At 37.4% G+C, this 21,839-nt stretch overlaps 1 protein-coding gene across 1 annotated transcript in view; it reads left to right on the top strand.

Annotated features, from left to right (window-relative positions):
- The first annotated feature begins 4,295 nt into the window (after window positions 1-4,295).
- zgc:153184 overlaps window positions 4,296-21,839 on the top strand; it is a 45,685-nt gene continuing 28,141 nt past the window's right edge. Inside the window, 1 exon segment of the mRNA NM_001045369.1 lies at window positions 4,296-4,374. Coding sequence (NP_001038834.1) covers window positions 4,369-4,374 — 6 coding nt within the window. The 5' untranslated portion in view covers window positions 4,296-4,368.

Below are 21,839 nucleotides of genomic sequence, written 5' to 3'. Positions count from 1 at the left end.
CCGCTCCTGTTTGTCAGATCTGGGCCACAAATAAGCCAAAGCAATACCACATATCAGCCAGAATTCAACCAAATGAACCAGAACTGACCCTTTTCTGGGCCACAGTTTGCTTATATTCTGCCCCAGATCTGGCCTATTACTTCCAGTAATAGATTAAACATTGGTAAACATCAGTGAATAATATTAATTCATCACAGGTTGTGCCTCACATCATTTGTTTGCTGTAATGAACAAACTTTTCAATCAAAGTTCTTAAAAAATTACAGCAGCCCAAAGAAAATGTGTATTAAGAGGTTCAGGGCTATGAGCCCAACTAAAGCGAACACTTTTCTCCATGATGGTGACTTTAGTCAATGTGGTCCACATATGTCTTAAGATAACTGGGCCACATTTGCCAAATCTTCTCTGGGCCGCTTTAGGCTCACAGCCACATTAGCCAGAGCTAACTGTGCCGAATATTTGCCAAAAGCGGCCCACATTTGTTTTAGTAGAACTGGGCCACATTTGCCATATCTTCTCTGGGCCACTAGAGGCTCAAATCCACATTAGCCAGAGCTTACTCTGTCGAATATTCCCAAAAGTATCTGGATGCAGCCTTTATGATGCAAACTGAGATTGCATCACTCACCGATGCAATGTCAGACACAATGCACTCAATGGAGTGAGTGACGTCACTGTGATGGGTAGGGTTAGGGGCGGGGTTAGGTGAGCTCATTAAAAAGCATTGGATGCAGCTCTGCACCAGGTCTGCATCCAGACCCTTCTCGAATATTTGCCAAAAGTGGCCCACATATGTTTTAAGATAACTGGGCCACATTTGCCATATCTTCTCTGGGCCACTATAGGCTCACAGCCGCAATGGCCAGAGCTTACTGTGCCAAATATTTGCCAAAAGTGGGCCATATATGTCTTAAGATAACTGGGCCACATTTGCAATTACACGTGTGAGCCACTTTAGGTTCAGACCCAGATTACCCTTAAATGACTATGCCACCCGTGGCCATCATTTGTCCTCTGTCATTTGGGCCAAATTTACCATTTCCACATAGGCCACATTGGGCTCACATTCAGATTACATTTTGCCACAAGTGCCAAATCTTTGCCTTAAAAGGCCCATATATGAATTTGAATCTTTAGCCCCCCTTTGCCCTTGTACAGGTGGGCCACTTCAGGCTCACATTCATTTAGTCTGGGCCGAAGGAACACCACCAGTGCCGCACAACTGCCTAAAGTGGCCCACATTGGAATGCTATCTGGGTATTGAGAAACGTATTGAGTTTGGTACCAATTAGTACTGACATTAACATTTGAGTGCTGTTGATTGTTCTTAAACATCGCTGATTGGCCATTGTATTCACATGCTCAACAGAAGTGATTTGCTGTGAATGTCATGAGTTCACCAAACTCACCACTGTTTACTGAGTGTAACCACAGATACAAGGACACTGGAGCATTTTTAGAGTTGCACAAACAAGTTGATCCATCATTTCTTTGCTCATAGCTCATGTCAGTTTATATACGGATCAGCTGATAGGCGCGACTCTAAAATGCTTCAGTGTTCTTGCATCTGTGGTCACACTCAGTAAACCGCAGTGAGTTTGTTGAACTGATGACCTTCACGGCCGATCACAGTCAATTCTGTTGAGCATGTGACTCCAGAAATAATGTCCAGTATAGAATATAAAGTCCTGCTGCAGTGGAGACAGAATGAATATTGTGTCTGACTCCATCATGAGCTTGGAGGACTGCATCCATACATCTCTGACATGACTCAAATCACTGATTAATAAAGTCATCTGGAATGGCAAAGAAAGCGTTCCTGCAGGACTTGCAGAGTTCATCAAGAGTCTTTGGATTGCTCTTCAACACCACCTCATTCAATTTACCCCAGACATGCTCAATAATGTTCATGTCTGGTGACTGGGCTGGCCAATCCTGGAGCAGCTTGACCTTCTTTGCTTTCAGGAGCTTTGATGTGGAGGCTGAATTATGAGAAGGAGCGCTATCCTGCTGGAGAATTTGCCCTCTCCTGTGGTTTTTAATGTAATGGGCAGCACAAATGTCTTGATACCTCAGGCTGTTGGTGTTACCATCCACTCTGCAGATCTCTCATACGCCCCTATACTGAATGTATCCCCAAACCATGACTTTTCCTTCACCATAATAATTTATCTGCAAGTTTCCTCTTCATGCTTTGCTTTGTTGATTTTTCTCTCTCTCATTCACACAATGAGGCTCTTCATATCTCTCTGTCACATGCTAGACATGAGCTGCTTTCAGGTTGTTGCAATGTTTCAGAAATAAACATGATATTAGCTACAGACATCTTAAAATGCCCGGTTTTTTTGACTTGTGGTATCTTTTTAACAGTTGTATAATAGTAAAGGGATAGTTCACACAAAACCAAATATTCTGATATCATATACTCACCCTTTACTTGTTTCAAACCTGTCTGAGTTTCTTCCTTCTGTTGAACACACACACACACACACACACAGACATATTTTAAAGAAAGCTGAATAATACTTTTTTTGCAGCGGCCACTTTATTAGGTATATCTTACTAGTACCGGGTTGGACCCCCTTTTGCCTTCAGAACTGCCTTAATCCTTCGTGTCATAGATTCAACAAGGTACTGGAAATATTCCTCAGAGATTTTGGTTCATATTGACATGATAGCATCACACAGTTGCTGCATAATTGTTAGCTGCACATCCGTGATGCCAATCTCCCGTTCCACCACATCCCAAAGGTGCTCTATTGGATTGAGATCTGGTGACTGTGGAGGCCATTTGTGTGCAGTGAACTCATTGTCATGTTCAGGAAACCAGTGTGAGATGATTCACGTTTTATAATTTGGTGCGTTATCCTGCTGGAAGTAGCCATCAGAAGATGGAGACACTGTGGTCATAAAGGGATGGACATGGTCAGCAACAATACTCAGGTAGCCCATCCGACCTCAAGGTTGGACGTTTTGTGTGTTCAGAGATGCTCTTCTGCAGACCTCGGTTGTAACAAGTGCTTATTTGACTTACTGGCACCTTTACTTAGCTGGAGCCAGTCTGGCCATTCGCCTCTGACCTCTGGCATCAACAAGGCATTTGCGCCCACAGAACTGCCGCTCACTGGATATTTTCTCTTTTTCAGATCATTCTCTGTAAATCCTAGAGATGGTTGTGTGTGAAAATTCCAGTAGATCAGCAGTTTCTGAAATACTCAGACCAGCCCGTCTGGCACCAACATCCATGCCACATTTAAAGTCACTTAAATCACCTTTCTGATGCTTGCTTTAAACAGCAGCAGATCATCTTGACCATGTCTACATGCCTAAATGCATCGAGTTGCTGCCATGTGATTGTCTGATTAGAAATTTGCGTTAACAAGCAGTTGGACAGGTGTACCTAATAAAGTGGCCGATGGGTGTATGTATATATATATATATATATATATATATATATATATATATATATATATATATATATATATATATATATATATATATATATACATATATATATATATATATATATTCACAGTTAAAATCTGAAGAAGATGCATAGATATAATAAATAAACAGGAGCAACCAAAAGATACGTAACAAATATTCCTTTTTGTTGAAATTTAGTAGTTTGCAATTGTTAAACTGTTTTGTTTTATGCACCAAAATACCAATATGCACAAATACAGGCTGAGAAATGAATAAAATATTCAAGGATAGAAAATATCAAGAGTGTATCCTGTCAAAAAGTGTAAAAAGTTATGTATATATACACACACACACACACACACACACATATATATATATATATATATATATATATATATATATATATATATATATATATATATATATATATATATATATATATGTGTGTGTGTGTGTGTGTGTGTATATATATATATATATATATATATATATATATATATATATATATATATATATATATATATATATATATATATGCACAATACACTTTGTTTTAGCATGTTAAAGTTACTATTATATTTTCCATGTTATTACTATAGTATTGGTTTTATGTAAGGATTGCTCATGTGATGCGTAAAACCCATCTGAACGTGCGCGTGCTTTACCATACCTTGAAGTTGAAGCTTTATAACCTGATCACTGTCTAGTCAGGGTGTTTTGTGACACAGCCCGTGTGTTTGCCGTGACTTAAAACTCTTCGGTTTGACATCGTTGAGGAGATGTGGACAGGTTTTACGGATTTTACTCAGCTTGGTTGCGCTGTCAGCTCCTCATAGTGTGTCTTACTCCGTCGTTTGCGTTTTCAGTTCACAAGTCTGCGTGTTTCTGACTTGAAGGAACATAAAGCGAGGTGAAGATCAGCGCGGAGAAACCCGTCTGGAGATGGAGGTAAGATTTCGCTTTCTTGCAGTATTTTTTGTTTGCGTACTGGGATAAAAACATGTTTTCAGAGTGAAAACAGCTCGAAATATTATATGAATAGCGTAACTTGCAGCCGCGAGGTAGCAGAAACAGTGACTTTACGTCAGCAAAACAGCGAGTAAATAATTCAGATTGCTCTCATGTTTTTTGACATTTGGGTGTTATTTATAATAACGTCCAACATCTATAGAATAATAATCTCATAATATGTGCATGTAAACATACTTCATGACTGAACCAATAACTTTTGCACTTTAATTTAAACGTTTGTTTCGCACATATGAATAAGTCTATTTTAAGTTGAGGTAAAGTTGGTTTTCATTCGGACTTTCTCCTTAATAATAGAATAATAATATAATATAACAATTTAGAAAAAAAATTCTGTGTAAATTCTAATTAAGCAAATCATAATGCAAACTAAATAGTGCTGTTGTTTTTAAATCATATTTAACGTTACATGTGATTTCACTCAGAAATATTCAAAGTACCATGTCACAAGTTATCACTGAACGAATGTACGAATGTAAAACCAACTTTACCGTGTCTGAAAGCATGTCTGGTAAACAGTGAATCTGTAGTTTGAGGTAAAGTTGGTTTTATATTCGCCCATTCGTTCAGTGACAACTTGTGACACGCTGCATTGTTTACCATGGAGGTACTTTGGATATTCGGTGCAAAATCGCATGCAAGTATGACTTGAAAACAACATTAGCACTATTTATTCGACTGAACAATGTTGTACTTTTGTCATTGATCAAACAAATGTATATATATATATATATATATATATATATATATATATATATATATATATATATATATATATATATATATATATATATGATTTTACTGTTTAGAATTTGCTAACTTTTCTTAAATTATATTATTGAGGAGAAAGTCTGAATGTGTGAATATAAAACCAACTTTAGCTTAATCTATTTTATAGCTGTTGAGGACTGTTTAAAGGGACAGTTGACCCAAAAATGAAAACTGTCATCAATTAACTCTCTTGATATTTGTTTGTTTGTTTGTTTCTACTGAATTTTAAAGATTTTTAACTAAAACTGTTGTCTATAGTGATTTTATAAAGTGCAAATCATTGGCCAACTGCACTTTAAGGGTTTAAAAACATATACAGACAAAACAAAAAAAGAAAAAAATGATTGGTTTGTGCTAAAAACGAATCTCCATTAGATAAAACTTACGTTATTTTACTGAAGAAAGACAAAAAACGTAAAATTAACTTATTTAAAGGGGTAGTTCACCAAAACTGAACACAATAAGATACTTTGAAGTAAGCTGGAAACCTGTGACTTCCTTTTAATATTAGAAGTTAGTGGTTATTCAGTTTATACAGTTTTATTATACAGTTTTTTTTTTTTTTTTTTTTTACATTTGGGTGTTGTTTATATCAACTTCCAACATCTATCGAATAATAAAATCATAATATGTGCATGTAAACATTTATGACATTTTACACTGAATGAATAACTTATGTGCTTTAATTTAAACGTTTTTTACGCACATTTTAATACGTCCATTTTATACCAGTTGAGGACAGTTTAAGGGAAAGTTGACCCAAAAATGAAAACTGTCGTCAATTAACTCTCTTGATATTTGTTTGTTTCTTTGTTTCTATGGAATTTTAAAGAATTTTAACTGAAACTGTTGTCTATGGTGATTTATAAATTGCAAATTAGCTGCTACCTGCACTTTAAGGGTTTAAAAACATACACAGACAAAACAAAAAAGCTAAAAAAAAAAAAAAAAGATTGGTTTGTGCTAAAATCTCCATTAGCTAAAACTTAAGTTATTTCACTGAAGAAAGACAAAAAAAGTCAAATTTATTCATTACCCTACTGAAAAATCCAGCTTAAACCAGCCTAGGCTGGCTGGCTGGTTTTAGCTGGTTGACCAACCTGGTTTTAGAGGGGTTTTGGCCATTTCCAGGCTGGTTTTCAGCCATTTCCACCCTGGCTGTAGCTGGTCAGGCTGGAAAATGACCTGCTAAATCCAGCTAAAACCAGCTTGACCAGCCTGGTTTAAGCTGGACATAGCTGGTTTTGGCTGGGCTACCAACCTGGCTAGGCTGGCTGGCTGGTTTTAGCTGGTTGACCAGCCTGGTTTTAGAGGGGTTTTGGCCATTTCCAGGCTGGTTTTCAGCCATTTCCACCCTGGCTGTAGCTGGTCAGGCTGGAAAATGACCTGCTAAATCCAGCTAAAACCAGCTTGACCAGCCTGGTTTAAGCTGGACATAGCTGGTTTTGGCTGGGCTACCAACCTGGCTAGGCTGGCTGGCTGGTTTTAGCTGGTTGACCAGCCTGGTTTTAGAGGGGTTTTGGCCATTTCCAGGCTGGTGTCCAGCCATTTCCACCCTGGCTGTAGCTGGTCAGGCTGGAAAATGACCAGCTCAAACCAGCTAAAACCAAACTTGACCAAATTTAAGCTGGACATAGCTAGGTTTGGCTGGGCTCCCAGCCTGGCTAGGCTGGTCAAGCTCTAGCTTGTCATCTCCCAGCCTGACCAGCTAAGACCAGGCTGGAAATGTCCAAAACCCCTTTAAAACCAGGCTGGTCGACCAGCTAAAACCAGCCAACCATCCTAGGCTGGTTAAAGCTGGATTTTTCAGCTGGGAAAGGGGTAGTTCACCAAAACTGAACAAAATAAGATACTTTGAAGAAAGCTGGAAACCTGTGACTTCCTTTTAAAGGGCACCTATGGTGAAAAATCTACACTTCAAGCTGTTTGGACAGACATGTGTAAGTATAGTGTATAGACCGTCATATTGGGGTGATATACACACACACAGGTCTTTTTTTTTTCAATTTAACAACATAAAAACGGTGGACCAGTAGGAGTGGTTTTCAGAGCGACTGCAACTTGACGTAGGAGTGCGGTCCCCCCGCCACACCAATATTGATTGACAGGCGCGTCACCATATCCTTAGTTTGTTGTTTCACGTTCGCCATTTTTAGCGTGTGAGTCACTAAAGGAACACCCTTGCTCTATTTATAGATGCAAGGCTCAATGGGCTCAACACAAGATCAACATTCTCCACATTATCACTATACAAAGACACAAATGATTTTCTACTCTCTGCTTGGTCTCCGAGTCGTACATGCTGATCCTCTCATGTAGCTTAGCTTCTCTCTGTCTGCCTGTTTGTTGCAAACGCAGAGCGGGTGAGCTCTTGGCTCCGCCCCCTTGTTACGTTGGGCGGGAAGCCGAAGCTAATTTTCATGTGAAGCAACACGCCCCTAAAACAGCGAGCTGTGTACACGCCCCCAACATGACACTTAACACATTATAATAAAAACATCTGAACTGTGTGTTGAACTGAACCTAAACTGGCACATTCAGAACAACCATAATATTAATATGAAATCATAAAAAAGGGGTAAACTATATGCCCTTTAATATTAGAGGTTAGTGGTTACTTGAGGAAGAGCAAATAGTGAATGAATTTTCGTTTTTATGTGAACTTTCCCTTTAAAGGTCCCTTGAAATTAAAATAAAGTGTTAAGATGTTAGCATCAGAGTGTTAGTTTTAACATCTATAAGCTAGTGTGCTCCAAAACTTGCATTTTGAACATATAAACCTGATAGAAATACCCAAAGCTCATCCATCTTGATGATACACTGCTATTTGACTGTAAATCAATGTTGAAGTTAAAGAGTTCTTTGGCTAAAGTTTGTGTTATTTTAATTAGCTTTGCTATAGTAATATAATGACTTAATGGTGGCTCAGTGGTTAGCACTGTCGCCTCACAGCAAGAAGGCCACTGGTTCGAGTCCTGGCTGGGTCAGTTGGCGGGTGCTCGGGTTTCCCCCACAGTCCAAACACATGCGCTATAGGTGAATTGAATAAGCTAAATTGGTCGTAGTGTACGAGTATGTGTGTGAATGAGTGTGTATGGGTGTTTCCCAGCACTGAGTTGCAGCTGGAAGGGCATCCACTGTGTAAAACATATGCTGGATGAGTTGGTGGTTCATTCCGCTGTGGCGACCACTGATGCATCAAGTGACTAAGCTCAAGGAAAATGACATAATGGTTTAATTTTGAAATGTTTTTAACCATCAGCCTCAGCAAGTCCACGAGATAACTAACAGACACGTGCTGCTAAAATGACTGCTTTTAACCCCAAATGACCACAAAGTGAGACAGGAAGGGCTGTCTGCAAAATCTCTTCCTCTGTGAGAAAAGCAAGAGCTTTGATTTTTTTTTCCTCAGCCACTAGCACAAGTTCCTCACATGGACTGTTGCGGTCGAGTTGTTACTTCTGCAAGCGTAATTAACGTGCATTCAGCTCTTTCCTTAGCGTTTGTCTTAAAGCTCCCAAAAGGGATGTGAAAGAAGAGGCTATGATTTTACAGAAAAAAAGTACACACTGCTAAAAAATGCCTTACTCAGAGTTTATGCCTGGTTTCTAGTTCAAACATCTAAAAGTTCTTAAATCAAGAAGCATTTTTTTGAGAGAAGCTACATTTTTGTACTTGCTTTTAGAAATAATTAGTCAAAATTAGATGGGTTTTTCCCTTAAACAAGTTACTTTCACTTTAAAAAAAGGTATATTTTCAAGTTTTAAGGGAAAACTCGCTTCATTTTTACTCATTGTCAAGTGAGTTAAGAGAGCAGTTTTTGCTGCAATAACACTGACTTATACAGTTAAAGTCTGCATTATTTGCCCTTGTGTGAATATATATTTTTCTTTTTCAAATATTTCTCAAATGATGTTTAACAGAGCAAGGAAATTTTCACCGTATGTCTGATAATATTTTTTCTTCTATTTGTTTTATTTCAGCTAGACTAAAAGCAGCTTTCAAATTTTGACGTTTAGTGAAAGGTTGCTCTGAAAAATAACAATAATGAAGATCTTACTTTGTTCTGAACTGTGTTTTCTGGTTAATTACAATCCCATCTCGACATTTAAGAACCTGTGATGTGACTATTTCACATTTACACATTGCAATATCAATGCTGAAAGATATTACACATCCCTAATACTTACCATTATAACTGTTGAACACACACAAATCAGGATGTTTGAAGAATGTCAGAAACCTGTAATCATTGACTTCCGAAATATTTGTTTTTCCTACTGTTGATGCACAACATTCTTCAAAATATCTTCTTTTGAGTTTAACAGAACAAAAAAATTACGACTAACTGGTTTGAAACAAGTCAAGGGTGAGAAAACGATGACAGAATTTGTATTTTTTGAGTGAACCATCTCTTTGAATCTATACCTAACAAAACCTTGAGTAAAATGTTGCTCTAAAAATAATAACAATAATTAAGATCTTTCTTTTTTCTAAACTTTTTTCAATTACAATCCCAACTTGACATTAATGATCCTGTGATGTGACTATTTCACATTCATGCATTGCAAAATCGGTGATGAAAGATATTGTCAAGCCCAAATACATATTATAACTGTTGAACACACACAAAAAGGATGTTTTGAAGAATGTTGGAAACCTGTAATCATTGACTTCCAGAGTATTTGTTTTTTCTACTATTGCTGGACAACATTCTTCAAAGTATTTTCTTTTGAGTTTAACAGACTCAAACTAGTTTTAAACAAGAGTGAAGAAATGAAAAATTATTTTCAGTTTTGAGTGAACTATCCCTTTAAATCCATACCTAACATCTCTAGCTACATTATTGTACTTGCTTTTAGAAATAATTAGTCAAAATTAGATGGGTTTTTCCCTTAAATTACTTTCACTTTAAAATAAGGCATATTTTCAAGTTTTAAGGGAAAACTCGCCTCATTTTTACTCATTGTCAAGTGAGTTAAGAGAGCAGTTTTTGCTGCAATAACACTGACTTATACAGTTAAAGTCTGAATTATTTGCCCTCGTGTGAATATATATTTTTCTTTTTCAAATATTTCTCAAATGATGTTTAACAGAGGAAGGAAATTTTCACCGTATGTCTGATAATATTTTTTCTTCTGGAGAAAGTCTTATTTGTTTTATTTCAGCTAGAATAAAAGCAGTTTTCAAATTTTGTTGTTTAATGAAAGGTTGCTCTGAAAAATAACAATAATGAAGATCTTACTTTGTTCTGAATTGTGTTTTCTGGTTAATTACAATCCCAACTCGACATTTAAGAACCTGTGATGTGACTATTACACATTCATGCATTGCAAAATCGGTGATGAAAGATATCGTCAAGCCCTAATACATATTATAACTGTTGAACACACACAAAAAGGATGTTTTGAAGAATGTTGGAAACCTGTAATCATTGACTTCCAGAGTATTTGTTTTTTCTACTATTGCTGCACAACATTCTTCAAAGTATCTTCTTTTGAGTTTAACACACTCAAACTAGTTTTAAACAAGAGTAAAGAAATGAAAAATAATTTTCAGTTTTGAGTGAACTATCCCTTTAAATCCATACCTAACATCTCTAGCTACATTTTTGTACTTGCTTTTAGAAATAATTAGTCAAAATTAGATGGGTTTTTCCCTTAAATTACTTTCACTTTAAAATAAGGCATATTTTCAAGTTTTAAGGGAAAACTCGCTTCATTTTTACTCATTGTCAAGTGAGTTAAGAGAGCAGTTTTTGCTGCAATAACACTGACTTATACAGTTAAAGTCTGCATTATTTGCCCTCGTGTGAATATATATTTTTCTTTTTCAAATATTTCTCAAATGATGTTTAACAGAGCAAGGAAATTTTCACCGTATGTCTGATAATATTTTTTCTTCTATTTGTTTTATTTCAGCTAGACTAAAAGCAGCTTTCAAATTTTGACGTTTAATAAAAGGTTGCTCAGAAAAATAACAATAATGAAGATCTTACTTTGTTCTGAACTGTGTTTTCTGGTTAATTACAATCCCATCTCGACATTTAAGAACCTGTGATGTGACTATTTCACATTTACACATTGCAATATCAATGCTGAAAGATATTACACATCCCTAATACTTACCATTATAACTGTTGAACACACACAAATCAGGATGTTTGAAGAATGTCAGAAACCTGTAATCATTGACTTCCGAAATATTTGTTTTTCCTACTGTTGATGCACAACATTCTTCAAAATATCTTCTTTTGAGTTTAACAGAACAAAAAAATTACGTCTAACTGGTTTGAAACAAGTCAAGGGTGAGTAAACGATGACAGAATTTGTATTTTTTGAGTGAACCATCTCTTTGAATCTATACCTAACAAAACCTTGAGTAAAATGTTGCTCTAAAAATAATAACAATAATTAAGATCTTTCTTTTTTCTAAACTTTTTTCAATTACAATCCCAACTTGACATTAATGATCCTGTGATGTGACTATTTCACATTCATGCATTGCAAAATCGGTGATGAAAGATATTGTCAAGCCCAAATACATATTATAACTGTTGAACACACACAAAAAGGATGTTTTGAAGAATGTTGGAAACCTGTAATCATTGACTTCCAGAGTATTTGTTTTTTCTGCTATTGCTGCACAACATTCTTCAAAGTATCTTCTTTTGAGTTTAACAAACTCAAACTAGTTTTAAACAAGAGTAAAGAAATGAAAAATTATTTTCAGTTTTGAGTGAACTATCCCTTTAAATCCATACCTAACATCTCTAGCTACATTATTGTACTTGCTTTTAGAAATAATTAGTCAAAATTAGGTGGGTTTTTCCCTTAAATTACTTTCACTTTAAAATAAGGCATATTTTCAAGTTTTAAGGGAAAACTCGCCTCATTTTTACTCATTGTCAAGTGAGTTAAGAGAGCAGTTTTTGCTGGAATAACCCTGACTTATACAGTTAAAGTCTGCATTATTTGCCCTCGTGTGAATATATATATATTTTTTTCAAATATTTCTCAAATGATGTTTAACAGAGCAAGGAAATTTTCACCGTATGTCTGATAATATTTTTTCTTCTATTTGTTTTATTTCAGCTAGACTAAAAGCAGCTTTCAAATTTTGACGTTTAATAAAAGGTTGCTCTGAAAAATAACAATAATGAAGATCTTACTTTGTTCTGAACTGTGTTTTCTGGTTAATTACAATCCCAACTCGACATTTAAGAACCTGTGATGTGACTATTTCACATTTACACATTGCAATATCAATGCTGAAAGATATTGCACATCCCTAATACTTACCATTATAACTGTTGAACACACACAAATCAGGATGTTTGAAGAATGTCAGAAACCTGTAATCATTGACTTCCGAAATATTTGTTTTTCCTACTGTTGATGCACAACATTCTTCAAAATATCTTCTTTTGAGTTTAACAGAACAAAAAAATTACGACTAACTGGTTTGAAACAAGTCAAGGGTGAGTAAACGATGACAGAATTTGTATTTTTTGAGTGAACCATCTCTTTAAATCTATACCTAACAAAACCTTGAGTAAAATGTTGCTCTAAAAATAATAACAATAATTAAGATCTTTCTTTTTTCTAAACTTTTTTCAATTACAATCCCAACTCGACATTTAAGAACCTGTGATGTGACTATTACACATTCATGCATTGCAAAATCGGTGATGAAAGATATTGTCAAGCCCAAATACATATTATAACTGTTGAACACACACAAAAAGGATGTTTTGAAGAATGTTGGAAACCTGTAATCATTGACTTCCAGAGTATTTGTTTTTTCTACTATTGCTGGACAACATTCTTCAAAGTATCTTCTTTTGAGTTTAACAAACTCAAACTAGTTTTAAACAAGAGTAAAGAAATGAAAAATTATTTTCAGTTTTGAGTGAACTATCCCTTTAAATCCATACCTAACATCTCTAGCTACATTTTTGTACTTGCTTTTAGAAATAATTAGTCAAAATTAGATGGGTTTTTCCCTTAAATTACTTTCACTTTAAAATAAGGCATATTTTCAAGTTTTAAGGGAAAACTCGCTTCATTTTTACTCATTGTCAAGTGAGTTAAGAGAGCAGTTTTTGCTGGAATAACACTGACTTATACAGTTAAAGTCTGCATTATTTGCCCTTGTGTGAATATATATTTTTCTTTTTCAAATATTTCTCAAATGATGTTTAACAGAGCAAGGAAATTTTCACCGTATGTCTGATAATATTTTTTCTTCTATTTGTTTTATTTCAGCTAGACTAAAAGCAGCTTTCAGATTTTGACGTTTAGTGAAAGGTTGCTCTGAAAAATAACAATAATGAAGATCTTACTTTGTTCTGAACTGTGTTTTCTGGTTAATTACAATCCCATCTCGACATTTAAGAACCTGTGATGTGACTATTTCACATTTACACATTGCAATATCAATGCTGAAAGATATTACACATCCCTAATACTTACCATTATAACTGTTGAACACACACAAATCAGGATGTTTGAAGAATGTCAGAAACCTGTAATCATTGACTTCCGAAATATTTGTTTTTCCTACTGTTGATGCACAACATTCTTCAAAATATCTTCTTTTGAGTTTAACAGAACAAAAAAATTACGTCTAACTGGTTTGAAACAAGTCAAGGGTGAGAAAACGATGACAGAATTTGTATTTTTTGAGTGAACCATCTCTTTGAATCTATACCTAACAAAACCTTGAGTAAAACGTTGCTCTAAAAATAATAACAATAATTAAGATCTTTCTTTTTTCTAAACTTTTTTTCTTGTCAATTACAATCCCAACTTGACATTAATGATCCTGTGATGTGACTATTACACATTCATGCATTGCAAAATCGGTGATGAAAGATATTGTCAAGCCCAAATACATATTATAACTGTTGAACACACACAAAAAGGATGTTTTGAAGAATGTTGGAAACCTGTAATCATTGACTTCCAGAGTATTTGTTTTTTCTGCTATTGCTGCACAACATTCTTCAAAATATCTTCTTTTGAGTTTAACAGACTCAAACTAAATTGAAACAACAGTGAAGAAATGAAAAAGAATTTTCAGTTTTGAGTGAACTATCCCTTTAAATCCATACCTAACATCTCTAGCAATGTTTAATAAAAGGTTGCCCTGAAAATAGCAATAATCATAATATGCTTATTATTACATAAACAGCTGTAAAAGCAAAAGGGTCGTCAAACCCATTAATAGTGAAGTGACCCAAATCAAAGGTCTCAGGAGGCTTGAAAGTTTATTAATTCCTTTTTTTTTTTAGCTTAGTCCCCTTATTAATCGGTGGTCACCACAGCGGAATGAACCGCCAACTTAACCAGCATATGTTTTACACAGCTGATATCATTCTAGCCACAACCCAACACTCGTAGGCCTCCGTCGGTCAGTGTTGACCATGGATGACGTATCCTAGCTCTTTTCTTGAGGCATGACTGATTGTCTGAGACGGCGTCGTTGGTGGCTGAAGACACCAATACGGGAGAGGCATTTTTTACCGCAGCAGTCGCATTGATAGGTGGCTCCCTGGCTGACGCTCTGCACCTTTTGGTGAACTCGCTTGTCCTCTGACGCACGCATCATGTTCTTCTCACCTGACTTGAGCTGTTTGGTCAGGGTGCACCTCCATTTCAGGCGGTCTGCTGCAAGGTCTTCCCAGGACTTGGTGTTTATGTCGAGGGCCTTCATGTCCCTCTTCACGACATCTTTAAATCTCAGAAATGGGCGTCCTGTGGTTCTCTTCCCAGATGAGAGTTCTCCGTAAAGGATATCCTTTGGGATTCTCCCATCCTCCATACGGCGCACATCCTTGCATTCACACATATACACTACAGCAATTTCATTCATTCATTTATTTTTGTCGGCTCAGTCCCTTTATTAATCGGGGTTGCCACAGTGGAATGAACCGCCAACTTATCCAGCATGTTTTTACCAATGACTGTAAAAAATATGGACGACGCGACAGCCCTTTTTCCCATTGAACGCCTTGAGGGCAAAACGCCTGCTTGACGGGCACAAACTGTCGCAAAAGACTGCTGAAATTGGAGCCAGACATGCGCAGAAGGACTGTCTGATGGAGCCAGAGGAGGAGCCGCGAAAATGAGCAGAGTCGAGCTTCCAATCAAACGCTTTATGTAAAATCAACCACGCCCCCCGAACTTCTCAGCATGCGTTTGCTGTCATATCAACACAAATGGATGTAATAACGTTAACAAATATGAGGGTTTTATATATTCAATCGCGCCAGCTCCGGGCCGCAGCGCATAACTTACTCGCGGCGTCGCAGGCTGATTCCAGCTCGCATGCGGCAGCGCCTGCTCGCTCGGCCGCAGCATCTGGCTCGATTGACTCGGGCTGAAATTGGGTAGTGAGTCCAGGCATCCGGAGTAGGTCCAGCAGAGGTAACATTAGTCAGTCTGAGCTCTAAGAGATAAGTCTCCGGCAGGCGAGAATCTAGCCGGAACTGTGTTTTGCTATCTGGGTGGTTAGGCGTGTATCAGCAAACTAATAAAGCCCGAAAAAAGCCCTGAACTTAGCGAATAAACAGTGTTCCACCAGGATCATGTATGTCAGAAACTATAGTTTACTGCTGAACTCATTTTGTCATGGTAAAATAACACAGAAATCGAATAATAACACTTCAGTCTACTTCAGTCTCCTGCCGAAGCTCAGACGCCGCGCTTTGAGAAACTGTCAATCACAGCTGTCAATCACGATGACACGCCCAGCATTAAATTACTGCTAAAAACAAACTGTTTACAAAAATGAAGATCTGCACCTATTTCAGCACAATAACCAGTGCCTTAATCCACCAGAACTATCTTTCAGGACATTTTATTGCAAGTGTAATATTTTTTTTTATTTGGGCTCAAGTCTCCTTCATTAACACGGAGGAGGCGGGCTTTATGACTTGTACTGCAGCCAGCCCCCAGGGGGCGATCTAATGGCCGAAACCTTCACTCAAACGTAGGCTTGCGGCACACTTGGTTTTTACGCAGCAGATGCGCCGCAGCCTATCTCTGGAAAAGATCCACACACACACACAAACATACTCTATGAACAATTTAGCCTACCTAATTCACCTGCAGCATGTCTTTGGACTGTGGGGGAAACCGGAGCACCCGGAGGAAACCCACGCAAACGCAGAGAAAGAACATGCAAACTCCACACAGAAACACCAACTGAGCTGAGGTTCGAACCAGCGACCTTCTTGCTGTGAGGCGACAGCACTACCTACTGTGCCACTGCGTTGCCACTACAGCAATGTAGCTTAGTCAACTATCTATACCACATCTCTTTGGACTGTGAGGGAAACCAGAGCACCCGGAGGAAACCCACGCCAACACAGGGACAACATGCAAACTCCACTCAGAAATGCCAACTGAACCAGCCAGCACTCAAACCAGCGACCTTCTTACTGTGAGGCGATCGTGCTACCCACTGTGCCACTGTGACGCCCGGCTCGAAAGTTATCACACATTAAAAATCAGTAGGGATGCATGAAATTTCCACACTTCTCTTTGTATTTCCATTGTCGCTACAGTTCTGAACTGCACAGAGTATGAGTAGGTGTGTCCAAATGTTTGATGTGTGCTAGTGAATGGAAAGCGTAGAGAGCGTGTTCATGTTAATGCCTGAAAAGTTTACATAATAGAGAGGAAGAGGAATGACTGAGAAAGAGGAAACACAGGGAGGGTCGTTCTCATGGGAGAAATCGCTTCTGTGTGCTAGTAGATCTTCATGTAGAGAGAAAAGAAGAGGGCAATTCTATTCAAATCTCAACTTTGCCCTGAAACACCAAAACAGTAAAACCCTTTTGAAGTTTTTTGTGTATCCAGATTGCATGAGGGCACTTCAGGTAGTTATGCAGCACTGGTGGTCTTGCTTCAGCCCAGACAAAATTAATGTGATCCTGACGTGGCCCAGCCTTCAAGCTGCAACCCATCTCTGGGAAACATACACACACACATTTACACACACACTCATTCACTACGGACAATTTAGCCTACCCAATTCACCTGTACCGCATGTCTTTGGACTGTAATGTCTTAATTAATTAATTATATGTCTTAATAATAATTAATTGTATGTCTTAATAATAAGACATATAAATGTTGATTTCAATAGTTTATTAATCATGTACTAACTCTTTCTGATTGATCCTAAAAACCCTCAACTACTATTAAATACAAATGGTTTGTAAATAATGTAATACTTAATTTAGTAATGAAAAATAAATCATTAACTAAGTATGAAAGTACAATCATTAACCACTTAAACTCTGCTGCTATTTGGAGATTTCCGCCTAGATTTTGCCTACCCAAATTTAAAAGCTTCCCAAATCCACATGCAGAGGTGTAAATGCAAAAATTTGGTATAAATTTAAAGAAAACCCTTTGAATTTTCATAAAACACTATTGAAAGTGTTTAAAATATCTGTATATGTCGTCTGTGTTATAATAAACACCTAAAAAAGAGGCGCTTTTTGTATTTCTTTTTTATAAACTCAAATGTGAAAGTGTACCTTTTAGGTTGTGTGTGGTCTAGCGTGCTGTAATTAATTTTTGTGGTTCCTGCACATGTCTGTAATCATAGGAAAAAAGAAAAATGTCTCCACTATAATCTATGCAAAAGTTATTGCATTCCAACTGATGAGAGGTGCTGTACAAGCCACAGAGACGACCGATCCTTGTTTACATATTTCACTATTCTTTTGTTTGATCAAACATAATTCACTGTGTTTGGAGCACATCAGACATATAAAAGGATTACTTATGCACATCACCTCAAAAACAGAGGAGAATGGCCCTGAAGCGCACAGCATAAGGTAAGAGATGACGGCTGTCTGTGTTATCTTGGGCTGCTTATTGATCATAAATGTATTGCTTTCACTTCTGCACCATGGAAGCTCCACAATTCATTCAACAACTGTTTGGCATATGAATATAATTCAGTAAAAAGAATGCTAGAACCGTATGAGCACCGGCAAGAGCTTTCATTTAAGCTATAACTTGTACATGTGTCATATAAAACAATATAAAAATGAACCAATGTAAAATACCCAGCTCAGGTATCCAAAATACTGTGTATTTAAGTGTAAATAACTTTTATACAGTAGAATAAAAACCAAAATGATGCATATGTGCATAAAATATTGATTCTACACTTTCAAACGACACCACTTACGGGGGTCTGGTGCAATGCTAGCCCTTTAAATCTGAAAGCGAAAGTCGATGACATCACAGAGTTTAAGTGGTTTATATAGTTGCTTATAAGTCAAGAATAGAGATTTTGTAGCTGCAGTTATAAACTGCTTACTAATGGTGATTAATGTAGAGGTAATGCTTAACAGATAATGAGTTCACTATTTGCTATTGCTTAATAAATGATTCATAGTGTGTAGTCATTATAAAGTGTTACCGTTTTATTTTTACCTCACCTTCATTTGCCTTTTTTATCTTTGTGTACTGTCTATGGTTTCCACTTTACCTCATACACAGTATACATCCTCATGACATCCAGTGGTTTTGAACCTCGTCTGAACTCTCGGAGGTGTATTTCCAGAGAGCATGGATTCAGATAAACTGCATCATGTGCATCATGTGTCTGCTGACGATGACAAAGACTCTCTTGAGGAGCGTTCCAATGTGAAGGATTTCATTAGTCTTCCAGGAGGTCCGCTGTAAGGTTTTCTAACTCGTGATTAGGAAAGTACATGTCAAAGAATACCGTGATAACCTTTAAAGGGCACCTATTTTATCTCTTTTACAAGATCTAAGATAAGTCTTTGGTTTCTCCAGAATGTGTTTGTAAAGTTTCAGCTGAAAATACCCATCAGATAATTTATTATAGCCTCCAGAAGCTGCCCATTTTGGTGTCTGAGTACAGTGTAGCTGTTTTTCTAGCCTCTGGCTTTAAATGCAAATGAGCTGCTTCTTCATTCCCACCATTCCCACATGTGTGTGTGCTTCTCATGCGTTACATCAGATAAACAGCAGTCAGTGACAGGGACTCGATTGAAGCTGAAATACAGCTCATTACTCAAAAATACAGAGTATGTTTATTTCATGTATTTGTGGTCTAATTTATTCAAGCCTTTCTGAAATGACGAGTCTCACACAAATGCCTTTGGCAGCACACAGACATATTAGCATTTGCTAACACCATGCAGCCTTTATTACAAACATGTTCTGTTTTAAAAACATTTTAAACATAAAAATCACAGAGAGTTGGAACAAATATTTTAATCCCAGTTTATTTGCATAAAAAAAGTTCTGTGGACATGTGTTATTATACAAACATGGTGCCTGTCAATCAATGTTTTTATTCAGTGTTTGACGTGATCTCAACTGAAACATAAAAACAGGGCGGGACTTTTTAAAAAAACAGCCAATAGCATTTTGTTTTATCAAAATTTATTTTATTTTATTTATTAAGCCTGGTTTATACTTCTGCATCAAGTGACTGGCGTAACCCACGATGCATGCAACGAGCATAGTTGTGTAGTTATACTTTTGCGCGCTGTCTCTGCTGGTCTGCATTAACACTTCTTAAACGCTAGTTGGCAGTGAGGTGTTAATGTTCCTCCTCGTCGAGTTTCTTTGCTTCTGTTTTGTTTTTTTCTGAACACTTCTGGTATGTACAAGTGGCTCAAACTCGCTCATTTTTAGGCAGGAACCGGTGGACGTGCAACAACTTTAACTATGAGGTAAACACAAAACAAAACTTTCCATCCGGAGCTCCTTTACAGGACTCCACACTTGTAAACAGTCGCCCCATTGGGCTCGCACCACTCACGCGGCTTTCGGTTCCGCCCTGACTTGTCAGCGCTACCAAGCCGACCAATCACAGAGCTTGCGATACACGTTGTTGCGACGTGTAGTTAAATTTTTTGAGAGGTGCATGTCAGCGACGGCCACGGCGTAGGGCTATGCGTCAATGTGTAGGCTGCGCCGTAGCATACGCATGCGCTTGACGCAGAAGTATCAATCAGCCTTTATGAGATGCGTCAAAGGGGGCGGAGCATGTCGGCGCAATAACCCAGGGGTTATCGCATTGACATATGGTGCAGTAGCACGTCAGGGCGACCCGAGTTCGACTCCCATTTGAGGACATTTCCCAACCCTACCCCCCTCTCTCTCTCCCACTTCGCTTCCTGTCCTATCTAATAATTTCCTATCTAAAAAAGGCCAAAAGTAAATCTTAAAAAGGGTGGGGGGGCATGTCTCATACTAGAGAGCATTTGATTGATTGGTCAGAAGATTTGATTTGTATCTGAAGTATGAGATACAAAAATCGTTAATCCATTTAGCCGGAATTGACAAACTGCAAACTTTGGATGATTTTATTTTCAAAAATGCTAATTTTATTACTGTTTTGAAGCACACTAGCTTGTAGATATCTTCAAGATAGATTTCCTTTTAATTTCATAGGAACTTTAAGCAACCATGTAAAAAAAAAACTACACACAGTGTGACTTCGTAAAGTGATACTTCGCTAGTACACTGCTATATGTTAACTAGCTAAACATAAACCATTAGCTAAACAGTGGTGAGGTCTAAAGTGGCTTATTACTGTAATTTATGAGGGGTCACCACAGTGGAATGAACCACAAACTATTCCAGCATATGTTTTACACAGTGAATGCCCTTTCAGCCGCAACCCACTACTGGACAACACCCATAAAAACTCACACACACTACATGCAATTTAGTTTATTAAATTCCCATAGCGCATGTCTTCAACTCCACATAGAAATGCCAACTGGCCTAGCCGGGATACAAACCAGCGGCCTTCTTGCTGTGTGGCCATTGTGCCACCACTTATCTTTAACTTATGCAGCATAAGTCTGAAATTTTATTCATAATGGTCTTATAAAGGTCTTTAAAACCCTGCTGTAACTTTAACACAGTTTAATCCAGTGTTTCCCATTCCACAAATTGCACAAGATCCTTGTCCGCTGACATGGTTTTGCTCAAGTATCACTGACCCAGACCTTCACAAGACTTTGCGGTTCATTTCTCAAGCCACAGCACCCTAAAATAGAGCTCTCTGTACTCCCACTCCCAAAACGAGCCCATAATTCCCACCCGCCCAGCAGACTTATCCAAACATAGGGTTAAAAGTGTCTCTGCCCTACAGATTTAGGTCATACTTTGCACATTTAACTGCTTTCTTTAAAAATATAGATGGCTTTTTAAAATCAGCTTGACTGTAATACTAAATTCATGTCCATTTGAGAAAATGATCCGAACTAAAATGGACCAAAACGTAAAAAGTACTGCGCCTTTTGGACTAATCCAGCTGCCGTAGGCCAATGCGCTGTGCATTATGGGATATGGAGGAAAAATATTTGGTAATATTTGTGCAAGATGACCATGTCGCAGTTTAGCTAAATTAATTCACGCCTCCTCCTGAAGTGACGTGCCTTGCATTAAAACTAGTGCTGTCAATCGATTAAAAAAATTAACTAATTAATCACACTTTTTTTTTATTAATCTCAATTAATCGCATTTAAAAGACTGAAACTTGTAATTTTGGCTATTCAAATGTAAAATTAATGTAAACGCAAGACAAAAACTATT

Source organism: Danio rerio, chromosome 15 (assembly GCF_049306965.1).
Source record: "Danio rerio strain Tuebingen ecotype United States chromosome 15, GRCz12tu, whole genome shotgun sequence".
Classification (NCBI taxonomy): Eukaryota; Metazoa; Chordata; class Actinopteri; order Cypriniformes; family Danionidae; genus Danio; species Danio rerio.
The sequence above is the reverse complement of the archived record's forward strand: the minus strand, read 5'-3'. Positions and strand labels throughout refer to the sequence as shown.